At 43.3% G+C, this 18611-nt stretch overlaps 1 protein-coding gene across 1 annotated transcript in view; it reads right to left on the reverse strand.

The window, feature by feature from the left end:
• Window positions 1-1041: 1041 nt before the first annotated feature.
• LOC121552824 (major facilitator superfamily domain-containing protein 2B-like) overlaps window positions 1042-18611 on the reverse strand; it is a 38324-nt gene continuing 20754 nt past the window's right edge. Inside the window, 6 exon segments of the mRNA XM_041865884.2 lie at window positions 1042-1508; window positions 1760-1936; window positions 2705-2848; window positions 3633-3742; window positions 3863-3946; window positions 5231-5314. Of these exon segments, the coding sequence (XP_041721818.2) occupies window positions 1457-1508; window positions 1760-1936; window positions 2705-2848; window positions 3633-3742; window positions 3863-3946; window positions 5231-5314 (651 nt within the window). The 3' untranslated portion in view covers window positions 1042-1456.

Below are 18611 nucleotides of genomic sequence, written 5' to 3' on the forward strand. Positions count from 1 at the left end.
TTGCAAAATGGAGTGATAGCCTTCCTTCTTCAAGATCCCTTTTACCCTGTACAAATCTCCCACTTTACCACCACCAAAGCACCCCCAGACCATCACATTGCCTCTACCATGCTTGACAGATGGCATCAAGCACAATTCCAGCATCTTTTCATTTGGTCTGTGTCTCACAAATGTTTTTCTTTGTGATCCAAACACCTCAAACTGTCGATAACACTATTTTTTAATCTTCCTCTGTCCAGTGTCTGTGTTCTTTTGCCCATCTTTTCTTTTTATTGGCCAGTCTGAGATATGGCTTTTTCTTTGCAACTCTGCCTAGAAGGTCAGCATCCCGGAGTCGCCTCTTCACTGTTGACGTTGAGACTTGTGTTTTGCGGGTACTATTTAATGAAGCTGCCAGTTGAGGACCTGTGAGGCATCTGTTTCTCAACCTAGACACTCAAATGTATTTGTCCTCTTGCTCAGTTGTGCACCGGGGCCTCCCACTCCTCTCTCTATTCTGGTTAGAGCCAGTATGCACTGTTCTGTGAAGGGAGTAGAGCCAGTATGCACTGTTCTGTGAAGGGAGTAGTACACAGCGTTGGTACAAGATCTTCAGTTTCTTGGCAATTTCTCGCATGGAATAGCCTTCATTTCTCAGAACAAGAATAGACTGACGAGTTTCAGAAGAAAGTTATTTGTTTCTGGCCATTTTGAGCCTCTAATCGAACCCACAATTGCTGATGCTCCAGATACTCAACTAGTCTCAAGAAGGCCAGTTTTATTGCTTCTTTAATAAGCACAACAGTTTTCAGCTGTGCTAACATAATTGCAAAAGGGTTTTCTAATGATCAATTAGCCTTTTAAAATGATAAACTTGGATTAGCAAACACAACATGCCATTGGAACACAGGACTGATGGTTGCTGATAATGGGCCTCTGTACGCCTATGTAGATATTCCATTAAAAATCAGCCGTTTCCAGCTACAATAGCCATTTACAACATTAACAATGTCTACACTGTATTTACAATCAATTTTATGTTATTTTAATGGACAAAAAAATTGCTTTTCTTTCGAAAACAAGGACATTTCTAAGTGACCCCAAACTTTTGAACGGTAGTGTATATGAAGCCATGGTTCAGTCCATCTACTAACCAACAGCATTTATTAAGCCCATTTGTCATCAAACCATCATCATATTCAGATACCATTCATAAATACCAGCAATGTCTGGCTAAACACAGCAAATAGTGATATACATTCATTTATATAAATTAGATAATCTTGTAGGTATATTCAAGATGGCTATACATTACACGTTCATGTGAAAATACAGGAACAAACTTAAAATGTTTACAGGAAAACATAACTATCATTATATCATTTCTCAGTGTAATATACACTAATGGACGTCATATTCCAGTTGGGGAACTGGAATCCGCCGCATGTGGAACTTCTCCTGTCTGTCCCATCCCTGGTCATGCATTACTCAGATCCTCCAGCGTTCTGGAGCTGATGCTGCCTTGTTTCCTGTAGAAAACAGGCAATAGTAACTTTTAGATTGAAGGTATGTTGGTATTTGACCCATTTCAGGCCATTGTGTGATCCAAATACTCTGTTTGGTAGCACTTCACTTAAGCATGCAGGTATAATGCATTATGATGAGTTTATAATGCATTGTAAGACGTCATAAGCATGTATCCCCTTATATTGTCTTATACATTTACAAGAGCACTGTGAAGTTCTATCAACTTCTGACAACAGAGTTGTGGGTAACTCACCGTAGCTCTTCCAGACAGAGTTTGTTCCTGAGCCGGACATCCTCACTGATGGGGTAGAGCAGCAGTATGAGCAGGCCTGTTACGATGAAGGCCACTGGGGCGGCGCCGATGAGCAACTTCAGAGTGTAGGCTACTTGAGCAGGCTGCCTGCACGCCCCTGTGTCATAACCCGCAAACCTGAAGGTACACACACACACCTGTATCAAACACAGCAAACCTGTAGAGATATATACAGAGATACATACACGCACACACCAGTGTCATAACCTGCAAACCTATAGCGACGTATACCTGTATCATACCGATAGTTACACACAGTGCCAGTTTCATAAAGTATAATGGACTACAATGGAATGCATATACACTACCAGTCAAAAGTTTGGACACACCTACTCATTCAAGGTTTTTTCTTTAATTTTACTATTTTTTACATTGTAGAATAATAGTGAAGACGTCAAAACTATGAAATAACACATATGGAATCATGTAGTAACCAAAGAAAGTGTTAAACAAATAGCCACCCTTTGCCTTGATGACAATTTTGAACACTCTTGGCATTCTCTCAACCAGCTTCATGAGATAGTCACCTGGAATGCATTTAAATTAACAGGTGTGCCTTAAAAGTGTGGAATTTCTTTCCTTCTTAATGCGTTTGAGCCAATCAGTTGTGTTGTGACAAGGTAGAGGGGTATACAGAAGATAGCCCTATTTGGTAAAAGACCAAGTCCATTTTATGGCGAGAACAGCTCAAATAAGCAAAGAGAAACAACAGTCCATCATTACTTTAAGACATGAATGTCAGTAAATACGGAACATTTCAAGAACTTTGAACGTTTCTTCAAGTGCAGTCGCAAAAACCATAAAGCAATATGATGAAACTGGCTCTCAGTTCTGAATATCTGTAATACTCTGTTAGTGTTTATGTTGTCTGTCTGCCTGACTCACTCGAGGCAGAGGGTGGACACTCCCAGGGAGATGCCGGCAGCGAACTTGGTGAAGAACACGTAGAAGGAGTAGAAGATGGCCTCATAACCTTTACAGTGGGGGTTGGCCAGACGGAAGTCATCCACCACGTCTGGCAGCATCGACCTGAAACACAACAAACACACACACATCAATACTACATCAAAACATCGCCCATCAACAATTTATAGGCCTACCCCATCATCATGTTATACAACCAGCTTCGATGACTCCGTCTGTCTGATGAGGAGCAGTCTACTTATAGTGCTAAAGGATAAAATGGCTATAATAATGCTTATAGCGCAGAGATAAAAGGATCTGGTGAAATGACTGCTACTAATAACATGACTAGATGATGAAGCTAGCTGTAGCCGAGCTGCTCTGACCACAGAATGGGGAATCACCAGAAAAACAGACAGACAGAAATACACATCATGGTGACCCCCACTGGATATACCCTGTCATTTAGAGAGTGAAGGGGAAGGATGGAGGTGGGAGAGAGAAAGAGAGGAAGGAGGGAGACAGGAGGGGAGAAGAGCACAGAGGGAGGCCAATGTGCTATAAACAACAGCAATAACAGAATGAAAGTGGAGAGTGTAGCCGCCCCCTGAGGTTTATAGACACATCTCATTCATCAACATGAGATCATCGCCAGGCGTGACTGTATCATGCCAGTGGGTGAATGGACAGAGAAACGGGGAGACTGCTGCTATTTTTGGCACTGTTATGGCTACTTCAAACTGCTGCTGCTATTACTAGGATACTAATTATGTGACTGTGGCTATTTTTATCACACCAATGATATGTTTACTATTGTTACTGTAGCTACAACCACTGGCTAGTGCTACTACAACTACACTACATTTACAGACCTTTGACCTTTGTGCCAGCCCAATTCAATTGATCTCACCATGGTAAGAGGAGTGATGCGGCCACACTGAGTCCAGAAGAGACAGCCACTACGTAAGCTACGACCAGGTTAGGGATGAACACCAGCATCACTGTGAATGGCATGATCCACTGGACAGAAAGAGAGAGGAGTTCAAAAAGTTTATCCTAAAGTAATAACCTGTTCGTCCACAAGGTGGCACATTCTTATCATCAGTGGAATACCAATAGCACTCCGTCCCAGACTCTTACCGTGATGCCACAGAAGGCTGCTGTCTTCTTGCCAAACCTCTCCAAAAACCACTGCCACAGAGGGATGCTCACTACTGCAGATACCTGGGAAGAGAGATATAAACTCAGCAAAAAAATGAAATGTCCTCTCACTGTCAACAGCGTTTATTTTCAGCAAACTTAACATGTGTAAATATTTGTATGAACATAACAAGATTCAACAACTGAGACATAAACTGAACAAGTTCCCCAGACATGTGACTAACAGAAATTGAATAATGTGTCCTTGAACAAAGGGGTGGTCAAAATCAAAAGTAACAGTCAGTATCTGGTGTGGCCACCAGCTGCATTAAGTACTGCAGTGCATCTCCTCCTCATGGACTGCACCAGATTTGCCAGTTCTTGCTGTGAGATGTTACCCCACTCTTCCACCAAGGCACCTGCAAGTTCCCGGACATTTCTGGGGGGAATGGCCCTAGCCCTCACCCTCCGATCCAACAGGTCCCAGACGTGCTCAATGGGATTGAGATCCGGGCTCTTCGCTGGCCATGGCAGAACACTGACATTCCTGTCTTGCAGGAAATCACGCACAGAACGAGCAGTATGGCTGGTGGCATTGTCATGATGTTCGGATGTACCGATCCTGTGCAGGTGTTGTTACACGTGGTCTGCCACTGCAAGGACGATCAGCTGTCCATCCTGTCTCCCTGTAGCGCTGTATTAGGCGTCTCACAGTACGGACAAAGCAATTTATTGCCCTGGCCACATCTGCAGTCCTCATGCCTCCTTGCAGCATGCCTAAGGCACGTTCACGCAGATGAGCAGGGACCCTGGGCATCTTTCTTTTGGTGTTTTTCAGAGTCAGTAGAAAGGCCTCTTTAGTGTCCTAAATTTTCATAACTGACCTTAATTGCCTACCGTCTGTAAGCTGTTAGTGTCTTAACGACCGTTCCACAGGTGCATGTTCATTAATTGTTTATGGTTCATTGCAAGCATGGGAAACAGTGTTAAAACCCCTTTACAATGAAGATCTGTGAAGTTATTTGGATTTTTACTAATTCTCTTTGAAAGACAGGGTCCTGAAAAAGGGACGTTTTCTTTTTTGCTGAGTTTATAATCTTTAAGAATATGCACTTTAGTCTATAACATTGTCTTTGGTTATGAGTATACTCAAATGTCATATAAAACCAATCACTGATGTCAATGGGAGATTTGTATGACATTTCTAGTTCCCTCATGTTAGGATTAAGCCTTTCATGAGACAGTGGTCTGTATTATGTAAGGATCTTAACATTGATCTAGGTCTAATCTCTGTTAACCCAGAACCAAAATCTCATGATTAATAGTCTGTCTATGAGAGATTAATCTAGGTCTGAAACCAGAACTCACCAGGATGGTCAGTACGATGTTCTGGAAGTGGTCTCTCAGGTCCACTGCATACGTACAGAAAAGGACAAAGTTGCTCTGCACCAACTGGAAAACAGATCAGATATCACACACATTCATTCTTCAGAAATGATTCAGCATATTGAGCACTGTCCTATTCTCTCTGCCCACTGTGCCAAGTCACTGGAGAAGCAGCAGATTCATCCCTGCTATTGAATGATATATAATCCTTATTTTCTGTTCAAAAGAGAACAGCTTTATGAGATACAGCAGTTGAGAGGTTTGAGGAGGAATCTATCAAAGCTGTACTATAAAGCTCAGACTCCAGTGAGGAACTGTGGGGGCTTTTTACGCCTTCAGAGAAGGCCTAAGGATTTATAAAATAATTGTTGTAGTTTTAAAATATACATTTATTTTTAATTGCTATTTCATCTTTTCAATAATATTTCAATGATATTGTAATTCTATTATTATTTCCAATTATATTCTGATTTAATCTCTTCAATTTGTGTTGGATAGGAAAGGGTCAACACAATCAGGATTTTTCTTAGGTAGTCTCTGGGGAGATACATCTAAATAAATGGAGGTCAATGAGAGTGTTGAATTTGGTCCAAGAAAAAATGTAATTGCTAATTTGCTATGTGAGGCTTATTTGATCGAATAGAAGTTTAGTAATAGTTAGGTTGTTACTAATGCACTGATAGAAGTGGAGCCTGTTGTCATAGAGATCGATAGAAGACTCATCATGAATATGTCTAATACAACAAAACATATAAGATCTCCTAAGCCTGTGTTAACCTCAGACCTTATTTTCAGCGTTTATCCCAAACCCTATTCATTCCCCATTCATTTCCCCCATAGGAATTGCTGCACGAACCAGAGGTAACTCATTTTTGTTTTTTAGGACTGCAAGCTGGCGAGCTCTACTCAACTGTATTAGCGCAGAATTTTAGAGTAAAGTGGAATCAATCAATCACATTTTGACTTGTAATGGATGGGACTGTTTTTACAAAAATGTATGGAAACTTCCGCCTTCTCGAAGGTTGACAGGTCACTGTGCAATAGAGAGCAATAGTAATGGCATATTTGTGTAGGCACTAACGGAGGCTAACTCCACCATGGCTCGTTGGCCAAAGCCTATAGGGAAATTAATGTTTTTTTTGCAGGATTTTTGGATAAACGTTGAAAAATAAGGTCTGTGGTAAACACAGGCTTAGGATATCTTATATGTTTTGTTCTATGAGATAATGTTCATCAGCTAACATCACTTTTTGTGAATTTTGGAAGCATTTATGTAATCAAAACAAGCACATAAAGGCTTCATAATTCACAAAGGTCATGTTAACTGACTGATATTATCTCATAGAACAAAATGTATAAGATCTGCTGTGGCGTGTATTCATGGGCCAAGGGAAGCCAGGCTTTCCCAAATATTCGACCAATAATAAATAATAATAAAATAAAAATGTCTCTTTCGTCTATCTGTGTTTTCAAATTGTCTGTCTATTCGCAAGTGGCTGAATCTCACAGGAGAAATCATCCGAGCCGAGGGAAACAGCGCCTCTGTCTCAGTATGTGTAGCCCATGCATCTGATACTGACTGGAACAAAAGAGTATGACATGTTGCCGCTATACCATTTGATTGATTGCTGCCAACAAGCATTTGGCCTCCTTTTAATAAAAATAAAAATAATAATTAGCCAATCAGCATTGAGCTGAGCTCAACTGTGGGTTGTTGTCCAAGAGAGGCCAGTTTGGATTTGGATTCACACCAATCAAATCACATCCTAAGCAAAATGTCATCATTGTCAGAAAAACGTGTCTGTTTCTGGTCTGCTTGTGTTGATGTCCTGCAGTAGCTAGCTTGCTAAATCGGCCCTTTCCTAAGTCATGGATGGAGATGGGGATTTGGACCTGTGGTTTTGACTTAATTCTCTGTACAGGCCAATGATTATGACGTCAATTCTGATCCAACCATGAATTCATACACTACATGACCAAAAGTATGTGGACACCAAAATCATGGGCATGAATATGGAGTTGGTCCCCCCTTTGCTGCTATAACAGTCTCCACTCTTCTGGGAAGGCTTTCCACCAGATGTTGGAACATTGCTGCGGGGACTTGCTTCCATTCAGCCACAAGAGCATTAGTGAGGTCGGGCACTGATGTTGCGTGATTAGGCCTGGCTCGCAGTCAATGTTCCAATTTATCCCAATGGTGTTCGATGGAGTTGAGGTCAGGGCTCTGTGCAGGCCAGTCAAGTTCTTCCACACCGATCTCGACAAACCATTTCTGTATGGACCTCACTTTGTGCACAGTAAAGGGCCTCCCCCAATCTGTTGCCACAAAGTTGGAAGCACAGAATCGTCTAGAATGACACTGTATGCTGTAGTGTTAAGATTTCCCTTCACTGGAACTAAGGGGCATAGCCCGAACCATAAAAAACAACCCCAGACCATTATTCCTTCTCCACCAAAATGTACAGTTGGCACTATGCATTCAGGCAGGTAGCGTTTGCCTGGCATCCACCAAACCCAGATTCATCCGTCGGACTACCAGATGGTGAAGCATGATTCATCACTCCAGAGAACGCTTTTCCACTGCTCCAGAGTCCAATGGCGGTGAGCTTTACACCACTCCAGCCAACGCTTGGCATTGTGCGTGGTGATCTTAGGCTTGTGTGTGGCTGCTAGGCCATGGAAACCCATTTCATGAAGCTCCTGACGAACAGTTATTGTGCTGACGTTGCTTCCAGAGGCAGTTTGGAACTCGGTAGTGAGTGTTGCAACCGAGAAAAAACTATTTTTACTCACTACGTGCTTCAGCACTCGGCAGTCCCATTCTGTGAGCTTTTGTGGCCTACCACTTCGCGGCTTAGTCATTGTTGCGCCTAGACATTTCCACTTCACAATAACAGCACTTACAGTTGACCGGGACAGCTCTAGCAGGGCAGAAATTTGACGGACTGACTTGTTGGAAAGGTGGCATCCCATGACGGTGCCACGTTGAAAGTCATTGAGCTTTCAGTAAGGCCATTGCATGGCTGTGTGCTTGATTTTATACACCTGTCAGCGACATAGCCAAATCTACTAATTTGAAGGGGTGTCCACATACCTTTGTATATATAGTGTATATTGTCCCACTGGCCTGAGACAATTGACGTTCAGATGTAGCCTAGTAGGCTCACGTTAACTAGCTAGCGAGGAAGTTAGGCTAGTAAGCATTTTAGCTAGATAGCCAATGACAACAAAAACGAATAGCGTACTGTATGACAGAGACATAGACCATTTTGCCAACATGAAAGAGAGGAGGATGGCATTGGCATCAGTATGATGGACAGCCACATGATATTTAGCAACAGTGATTGGCCTAAGTTGTTTTTGGTATCTTTAAGTTTGTTATCAGTGTATTAAACTAAGCATATACAGTGGGGGAAAAAAGTATTTAGTCAGCCACCAATTGTGCAAGTTCTCCCACTTAAAAAGATGAGAGAGGCCTGTAATTTTCATCATAGGTACACGTCAACTATGACAGACAAATTGAGAAAAAAAAATCCAGAAAATCACATTGTAGGATTTTTAATGAATTTATTTGCAAATTATGGTGGAAAATAAGTATTTGGTCACCTACAAACAAGCAAGGATTTCTGGCTCTCACAGACCTGTAACTTCTTCTTTAAGAGGCTCCTCTGTCCTCCACTGCGGTACCTGTATTAATGGCACCTGTTTGAACTTGTTATCAGTATGAAAGACACCTGTCCACAACCTCAAACAGTCACACTCCAAACTCCACTATGGCCAAGACCAAAGAGCTGTCAAAGGACACCAGAAACAAAATTGTAGACCTGCACCAGGCTGGGGAAGACTGAATCTGCAATAGGTAAGCAGCTTGGTTTGAAGAAATCAACTGTGGGGAGCAATTATTAGGAAATGGAAGACATACAAGACCACTGATAATCTCCCTCGATCTGGGGCTCCACGCGAAGATCTCACCCCGTAGGTCAAAATGATCACAAGAACGGTGAGCAAAAATCCCAGAACCACATGGGGGGACCTAGTGAATGACCTGCAGAGAGCTGGGACCAAAGTAACAAAGCCTACCATCAGTAACACACTAAGCCGCCAGGGACTCAAATCCTGCAGTGCCAGACGTGTCCCCCTGCTTAAGCCAGTACATGTCCAGGCCCGTCTGAAGTTTGCATTTGGATGATCCATAAGAGGATTGGGAGAATGTAATGTGGTCAGATGAAACCAAAATAGAACTTTTTGGTAAAAACTCAACTCGTCGTGTTTGGAGGACAAAGAATGCTGAGTTGCATCCAAAGAACACCATACCTACTGTGAAGCATGGGGGGTGGAAACATCATGCTTTGGGGGCTGTTTTTCTGCAAAGGGACCAGGACGACTGATCCGTGTAAAGGAAAGAATGAATGGGGCCATGTATCGTGAGATTTTTAGTGAAAACCTCCTTCCATCAGAAAGGGCATTGAAGATGAAATGTGGCTGGGTCTTTCAGCATGACAATGATCCCAAACACACCGCCCAGGCACGAAGGAGTGGCTTCGTAAGAAGCATTTCAAGGTCCTGGAGCCAGTCTCCAGATCTCAACCCCATAGAAAATCTTTGGAGGGAGTTGAAAGTCCGTGTTGCCCAGCGACAGCCCCAAAACATCACTGCTCTAGAGGAGATCTGCATGGAGGAATGGGCCAAAATACCAGCAACAGTGTGTGAAAACCTTGTGAAGACTTACAGAAAACGTTTGACCTGTGTCATTGCCAACAAAGGGTATATAACAAAGTATTGAGAAACTTTTGTTATTGACCAAATACTTATTTCCACCATAATTTGCAAATAAATTCATAAAAAATCCTACAATGTGATTTTCTGGAGAAATAAATTCTAATTTTGTCTGTCATAGTTGATGTGTACCTATGATGAAAATTACAGGCCTCTCTCATCTTTTTAAGTGGGAGAACTTGCACAATTGGTGGCTGACTAAATACTTTCCCCCCCACCCACTGTATAGCCTTGTTGATTTGATGATGTTTAAATGTTTAAGTTGAAATGGTGCTGGAATAGTGGAGGCAGTTCTCCTGTTGTCTTTGTGTTGACTTGTGGTAACTCCGTGGTTCTAAATCAGTAGCTGTTTAGTAATCTGTCAAAAACATTAACTTGCTTGACCATGCTGCAGGTCATATAACTGTTTGTTACATGCAATATTTGCTATGTGGACATCACCAGACAGATGTTGCTGTCTGGTTTTGTGATGAAACAAAACAAAGAAGAAACAAAAAAAATTATGCCACTGTGTGACTGTTGTCTTTTGGTTGCCACAGCTTTATTGTATATCACGGTGGCGTATGAACGAATGGGTTATAGAGCAAATAACGCAATTATCACGACATAGGTTGTAATATGGCTTTTTGGCTTGGCTTCCTCAGTGATATTACCCACGCACCGCTCCTGCTCCTAAGCCTGTGTTAACCTCAGACCTTCTTTTCGGCGTATATACCAAAACTCCATTCTTACCCCATTAACTTACCCATAGGCTTTGGCCAATGAACCAGAGGTAGAAAATTCAAACTTATTTCAGTTTTTTAGGACTACAAGCTGGTGATCTCTATTATAGCAAACAGTCGTTTTCTCATGGTCTAGCAAGCTAGCTTTTGTTGCAGGCTAGTGTGCAGAGGCTGCAGCAGATGTTATCGAAAAGGATGTTGTTGCTAATTTGTTAGCTTCACCCTTTTCAAGATTAACTTTCAACAAGAAGTTAAGTTTCAAATGATCATCATCTGGTGAGTGGAACTGTGTTTTTTATAGACACATTTTTCTTCATTCAAGTGGTATACAAGTGGTACAGTGCCTTGCAAAAGTATTCATCCCCCTTGGCATTTTTCCTATTTTGTTGCATTACAACCTGTAATTTAAATTGATTTTTATTTGGATTTCATGCAATGGACATACACAAAATAGTCCAAATTGGTGAAGTGAAATGAAAAAAATAAGTTGTTTCAAAAAAATTCAAAAAAATAAATAACAGAAAAGTGGTGTGTGCATACAGTGGGGGGAACAAGTATTTGATACACTGCCGATTTTGCAGGTTTTCCTACTTACAAAGCATGTAGAGGTCTGTAATTTTTATCATAGGTACACTTCAACTGTGAGAGACGGAATCTAAAACAAAAATCCAGAAAATCACATTGTATGATTTTTAAGTAATGAATTTGCATTTTATTGCATGACATAAGTATTTGATACATCAGAAAAGCAGAACTTCATATTTGGTACAAAAACCTTTGTTTGCAATTACAGAGATCATATGTTTCCTGTAGGTCTTGACCAGGTTTGCACACACTGCAGCAGGGATTTTGGCCCACTCCTCCATACAGACCTTCTCCAGATCCTTCAGGTTTCGGGGCTGTCGCTGGGCAATACGGACTTTCAGCTCCCTCCAAAGATTTTCTATTGGGTTCAGCTCTGGAGACTGGCTAGGCCACTCCAGGACCTTGAGATGCTTCTTACGGAGCCACTCCTTAGTTGCCCTGGCTGTGTGTTTCGGGTCGTTGTCATGCTGGAAGACCCAGCCACGACCCATCTTCAATGCTCTTACTGAGGGAAGGAGGTTGTTGGCCAAGATCTCACGATACATGGCCCCATCCATCCTCCCCCTCAATACGGTGCAGTCGTCCTGTCCCCTTTGCAGAAAAGCATCCCCAAAGAATGATGTTTCCACCTCCATGCTTCACGGTTGGGATGGTGTTCTTGGGGTTGTACTCATCCTTCTTCTTCCTCCAAACACGGCGAGTGGAGTTTAGACCAAAAAGCTCTATTTTGTCTCATCAGACCACATGACCTTCTCCCATTCCTCCTCTGGATCATCCAGATGGTCATTGGCAAACTTCAGACGGGCCTGGACATGCGCTGGCTTGAGCAGGGGGACCTTGCGTGCGCTGCAGGATTTTAATCCATGACGGCGTAGTGTGTTACTAATGGTTTTCTTTAAGACTGTGGTCCCAGCTCTCTTCAGGTCAATGACCAGGTCCTGCCGTGTAGTTCTGGGCTGATCCCTCACCTTTCTCATGATCATTGATGCCCAACGAGGTGAGATCTTGCATGGAGCCCCAGACCGAGGGTGATTGACCGTCATCTTGAACTTCTTCCATTTTCTAATAATTGCGCCAACAGTTGTTGCCTTCTCACCAAGCTGCTTGCCTATTGTCCTGTAGCCCATCCCAGCCTTGTGCAGGTCTACAATTTTATCCCTGATGTCCTTACACAGCTCTCTGGTCTTGGCCATTGTGGAGAGGTTGGAGTCTTTTTGATTGTGTGTGTGGACAGGTGTCTTTTATACAGGTAACGAGTTCAAACAGGTGCAGTTAATACAGGTAATGAGTGGAGAACAGGAGGGCTTCTTAAATAAAAACGAACAGGCCTGTGAGAGCCGGAATTCTTACTGGTTGGTAGGTGATCAAATACTTATGTCATGCAATAAAATGCAAATTAATTACTTAAAAATCATACAATGTGATTTTCTGGATTTTTGTTTTAGATTCCGTCTCTCACAGTTGAAGTGTACCTATGATAAAAATTACAGACCTCTACATGCTTTGTAAGTAGGAAAACCTGCAAAATCGGCAGTGTATCAAATACTTGTTCTCCCCACTGTATGTATTCACCCCCTTTGCTATGAAGTCCCTAAATAAGATCTGGTGCAACCAATTACCTTCAGAAGTCACGTAATTAGTTAAATAAAGTCCACCTGTGTGCAATCTAAGTGTCACATGATCTCAGTATATATACACCTGTTCTGAAAGGCCCCAGAGTCTACAACACCACTAAGCAAGGGGCACCACCAAGCAAGCTGCACCATGAAGACCAAGGAGCTCTCCAAACAATATCAGGGACAAAGTTGTGGAGAAGTACAGATCAGGGTTGGGTTATAAAACAATATCTGAAACTTTGAACATCCCACGGAGCACCATTGAATCCATTATTAAAAAATGGAAAGAATATGGCACCACCACAAACCTGCCAAGAGAAGGCCACCCACCAAAACTCATGGACCAGGCAAGGAGGGTATTAATCAGCGAGGCAACAAAGAGACCAAAGATAACCCTGAAGGAGCTGCAAAGCTCCACAGCGGAGATTGGAGTATCTGTCCATATGACCACTTTAAGTCGTACGCTACACAGAGCTGGGCTTTACGGAAGAGTGGCCAGAAAAAAACATTGCTTAAAGAAAGAAATAAGCAAACACGTTTGGTGTTCGCCAAAAGGCATGTGGGAGACTCCCCAAACATATGGAAGAAGGTACCCTGGTCAGATGAGACAAAAATTTACCTTTTTGGCTATCAAGGAAAATGTCTGGTGCAAACCCAACACCTCTCATCACCCCAAGAACACCATCCCCACAGTGAAGCATGGTGGTGGCAGCATCATGCTGTGGGGATGTTTTTCATCGGCAGGGACTGGGATACTGTTCAGAATTGAAGGAATGATGGATGGCGCTAAATACAGGGAAATTCTTGAGGGAAACCTGTTTCAGTCGTCCAGAGATTTGAGACTGGGATGGAGGTTCACCTTCCAGCAGGACAATGAACCTAAGCATACTGCTAAAGCAACACTCTAGTGGTTTAAGGGGAAACATTTAAATGTCTTGGAATGACCTAGCCAAATGCCAGACCTCAATCTAATTGAGAATCTGTGGTATGACTTAAAGATTGCTGTACACCAGCTGAACCCATCCAACTTGAAGGAGCTGGAGCAGTTTTGCATTGAAGAATGGGCAAAAATCCCAGTGGCTAGATGTGCCAAGCTTATAGAGACATATCCCCAAGAGACTTGTAGCTGTAATTGCTGCAAAAGGTGGCTCTACAAAGTATTGATTTTGGGGGGGGGGGGTGAATAGTTATGCACGCTCAAGTTTTCTGTTTTTTTGTTTTATTTCTTGTTTGTTTCACAACAACAAAATGTTTTGCACCTTCAAAGTGGCAGGCATGTTGTGTAAATCAAATGATAAACCCCCCCAAAAAATCCATTTAAATTCCAGGTTGTAAGGCAACAAAATAGGAAAAATGCCATGGCGGGTGAATACTTTCGCAAGCCACTGTATACAAGGATTGTCCCGACTTTCAAGAACCCCTAAGCTAACAAGAGCAATGTTGTTCGCTTAGGGATTCGTGAAAGTCAGGACAATCCTTGTATTCCACTTGAATACCACTTCAATCCTTGTATACCACTCCGTAAAACATCAACTTAGATTTTTGTCTAATGTCTGAGGGCTGAAAAATCCTTATTGAATATTTGTATTGGGTATTTCTAAATTAAACATTTTATATATTTTACAAATGCTTGTATTGAACTTTTATTTTTAGAGTTAAATACTGTATGTCTGTTTTGAGTATTTGTTGGCTAACCCCCTTTTTTTGTCAATATTATAAAAAATATTATTTGTATCACTGTTCTGCAACATATGCTTAAATTATTTAAGTATTTCCTGTGCTAGATCTAATGGATAATGTTTGCTTTATAAATATTGTTCTATGTTCTGAATCTAGAAAAACATGCTAAAATGCTAACGAAATTAGCCCTGGAGCATTATATAGCGCTATAAAATAAAAATACGTTTTGAGATTTGTGTCGCATATTTGAATATTCTAATGATAGAATTAAACAAGGCCTTTAAACACTTGTTGGACGATACATGTAAATATGAAATGCCTTTTATGATGTCTGACGGAGTTAAATCCAGTTAGTTGCATTCTATTAAGAATTAAAACATTGTTTTTACGTGTGATAGCAGATACTTTGGTCTATCAAAATATATATTTCAAACGTTGTCAATATTAAGACAAATATTTCTTGAAAAAAAGTAGAGATTTTCCCATCTGTTAAGAATCCCTGAGCTATATCTCAGAAAATAACTTGTGTGTGAAACATTGTTGCATTTAAACTTTAGATCACCGGTTACTTTGTGTGATAAACGTGAAAAATATATTTGTAATAGGAAGTAAAAGTTATACATTTCGATTGGGAAATGCTTAGCCTAATTTTGTGTTTTTATATTATATATTGGGACCTACTGGCTTATTATGGCTGAGTGAATGGGCTGCTTATTCTTTAACATCATGCTGTGTGTGACTGCTATCTTTCTATCAGCCCTATGTGTTTTACAAAAAGTGTTCTCCCCTACATGGGGTGTGTTGGTATTACGGACTGTGACGTGATGAGCTTGGACACAGGAGAAGAGAAGAGACCAGCAGAGAAGAGACCAGACGAGGAATCAGTGGTTTAGGATAAACGTAAATACTTTACTGAGAATTGGTAACAGAAGGATCTCAGTAATACTGGGGAAACAACAAACACTAGAGCTAGAAAACTCACTCGGGAGACAAACGCACATGGCAAACGAATCAAGCTTCTGCAAAGGGAAACAGAAAACACACCTCTCTGCCTCTCTAACCTGGTGGTCCCTGCACGCACCACCCACGTGGAGTTCCAGGTCTCAGGCAGCCTCTGGAACTGCCGTTCTGCTGCCAACAAGGCAGAGTTCATCTCAGCCTATGCTACCCTCCAGTCCCTCGACTTCTTGGCGCTGGCGGAAACATGGATTACCACTGAAAACACTGCTACTCCTACTGCTCTCTCCTCGTCTGACCATGTGTTCTCGCATACCTGAGAGCATCTGGTCAGCGGGGTGGTGGCACAGGAATCCTCATCTCTCCCAAGTGGACATTCTCTCTTTTTTCCCCTGACCTATCTGTCTATCTCCTCATTTGAATTCCATGCTGTCACAGTCACTAGCCCATTCAAGCTTAACATCCTTGTCATTTATCGCCTCCAGGTTCCCTTGGAGAGTTCATCAATGAGCTTGACGCCTTGATAAGTTCCTTTCCTGAGGATGGCTCACCCCTCACAGTTCTGGGTGACTTCAACCTCCCTAAGTCTACCTTTGACTCATTTCTCTCTGCCTCCTTCTTTCCCTCCTCTCCTCTTTTGACCTCACCCTCTCACCGTCCCCCCCTACTCACAAGGCAGGCAATACGCTTGACCTCATCTTTACTAGATGCTGTTCTTCTACTAATCTCACTGCAACTCCCCTCCATGTCTCCGACCACTACTTTGTATCCTTTTTCTCTCTCGCTCTCCTCCAACACTACTCACTCTGCCCCTACTCAGATGGTAATGCTGCCGTCGCAACATTCGCTCTCTCTCTCCCGCTACTCTCTCCTCTTCCATCCTATCATCTCTTCCCTCTGCTCAATCCTTCTCCCTCCAATCTCCTGATTCTGCCTCCTCAACCCTCCTCTCCCTCCCTTTCTGCATCCTTTGACTCTCTATGTCCCCTATCCTCCCGGCTGGCTTGGTCCTCCCCTCCTGCTCCGTGGCTTGATGACTCATTGCGAGCTCACAGAACAGGGCTCCGGGCAGCCGAGCGGAAATTGAGGAAAACTAGACTCCCTGCGGACCTGGCATCTTTTCACTCCCTCCCTCTACATTTTCTTAATCTGTTTCTGCTGCTAAAGCCACTTTCTACCACTCTAAATTCCAAGCATCTGCCTCTAACCCTAGGGAAGCTCTTTGCCACCTTCTCCTCCCTGCTGAATCCTCCTCCCCCTCCCCCCTCCTCCCTCTCTGTGGATGACCTTCCAACCATTTTGAAAAGAAGGTTGACGACATACGATCCTCGTTTGTTAAGTCAAATGACACTGCTGGTCCAGCTCACACTGCCCTACCCTATGCTTTGACTTCTTTCTCCCCTCTCTCTCCAGATAAAATCTTGCGACTTGTGACCGCCGGCCGCCCAACAACCTGCCCGCTTGACCCTATCCCCTCCTCTCTTCTCCAGACCATCTCCGGTGACCTTCTCCCTTACCTCACCTCGCTCATCAACTCATCCTTGACCGCTGGCTATGTCCCTTCCGTCTTCAAGAGTTGCACCCCTTCTCAAAAAACCAACACTCGATCCCTCTGATGTCAACAACTACAGACCAGTATCCTTTCTTTCTTTTCTCTCCAAAACTCTTGAGCGTGCCGTCTTTAGCCAACTCTCTTGCTATCTCTCTCAGAATGACCTTCTTGATCCAAACCAGTCAGGTTTCAAGACTGGTCATTCAACTGAGACTGCTCTTCTCTGTGTCACGGAGGCTCTCCGCACTGCTAAAGCTAACTCTCTCTCCTCTGCTCTTGTCCTTCTAGACCTGTCTGCTGCCTTTGATGCCGTGAACCATCAGATCCTCCTCTCCACCCTCTCCGAGCTGGGCATCTCTGGCGCGGCTCACTCTTGGATTGCTTCCTACCTGACCGGTCGCTCCTATCAAGTGGCGTGGCGAGAATCTGTCTCTGCACCACGTGCTCTCATCACTGGTATCCCCCAGGGCTCAGTTCTAGGCCCTCTCCTATTCTCGCTATACACCAAGTCACTTGGCTCTGTCATATCCTCATATGGTCTCTCCTATCATTGCTACGCAGATGACACACAACTAATCTTCTCCTTTCCCCCTTCTGATAACCAGGTGGCGAATCGCATCTCTGCATGTCTGGCAGACATATCAGTGTGGATGATGGATCACCACCTCAAGCTGAACCTTGGCAAGATGGAGCTGCTCTTCCTCCCGGGGAAGGACTGCCGGTTCCATGATCTCGCCATCACGGTTGACAACTCCGTTGTGTCCTCCTCCCAGAGTGCGAAGAGCCTTGGCGTGACCCTGGACAACACCCTGTCGTTCTCCGCTAACATCAAGGCGGTGACCCGATCCTGTAGGTTCATGCTCTACAACATTCGTAGAGTACGACTCTGCCTTACACAGGAAGCGGCACAGGTCCTAATCCAGGCACTTGTCATCTCCCGTCTGGATTACAGCAACTCGCTGTTGGCTGGGCTCCCTGCCTGTGCCATTAAACCCCTACAACTCATCCAGGATGCCGCAGCCCGTCTGGTGTTCAACCTTCCCAAGTTCTCTCATGTCACCCCGCTCCTCCGCACACTCCACTGGCTTCCAGTTGAAGCTCGCATCTGCTACAAGACCATGGTGCTTGCCTACGGAGCTGTGAGGGGAACGGCACCTCCGTACCTTCAGGCTCTGATCAGTGCCTACACCCAAACGAGGGCATTGCGTTCATTCACCTCTGGCCTGCTGGCCCCCCTACCTCTGCGGAAGCACAGTTCCCGCTCAGCCCAGTCAAAACTGTTCGCTGCTCTGGCACCCCAATGGTGGAACAAGCTCCCTCATGACGCCAGGACAGCGGAGTCACTCACCACCTTCCGGAGACACTTGAAACCCCACCTCTTTAAGAAATACCTGGGATAGGATAAAGTAATCCTTCTACCCCCCCTTACCCCACCCCCAAAAAATAAATTAAAAATATAATAAAATAAATAAATA

Source organism: Coregonus clupeaformis, chromosome 36 (assembly GCF_020615455.1).
Source record: "Coregonus clupeaformis isolate EN_2021a chromosome 36, ASM2061545v1, whole genome shotgun sequence".
Taxonomy (NCBI): Eukaryota; Metazoa; Chordata; class Actinopteri; order Salmoniformes; family Salmonidae; genus Coregonus; species Coregonus clupeaformis.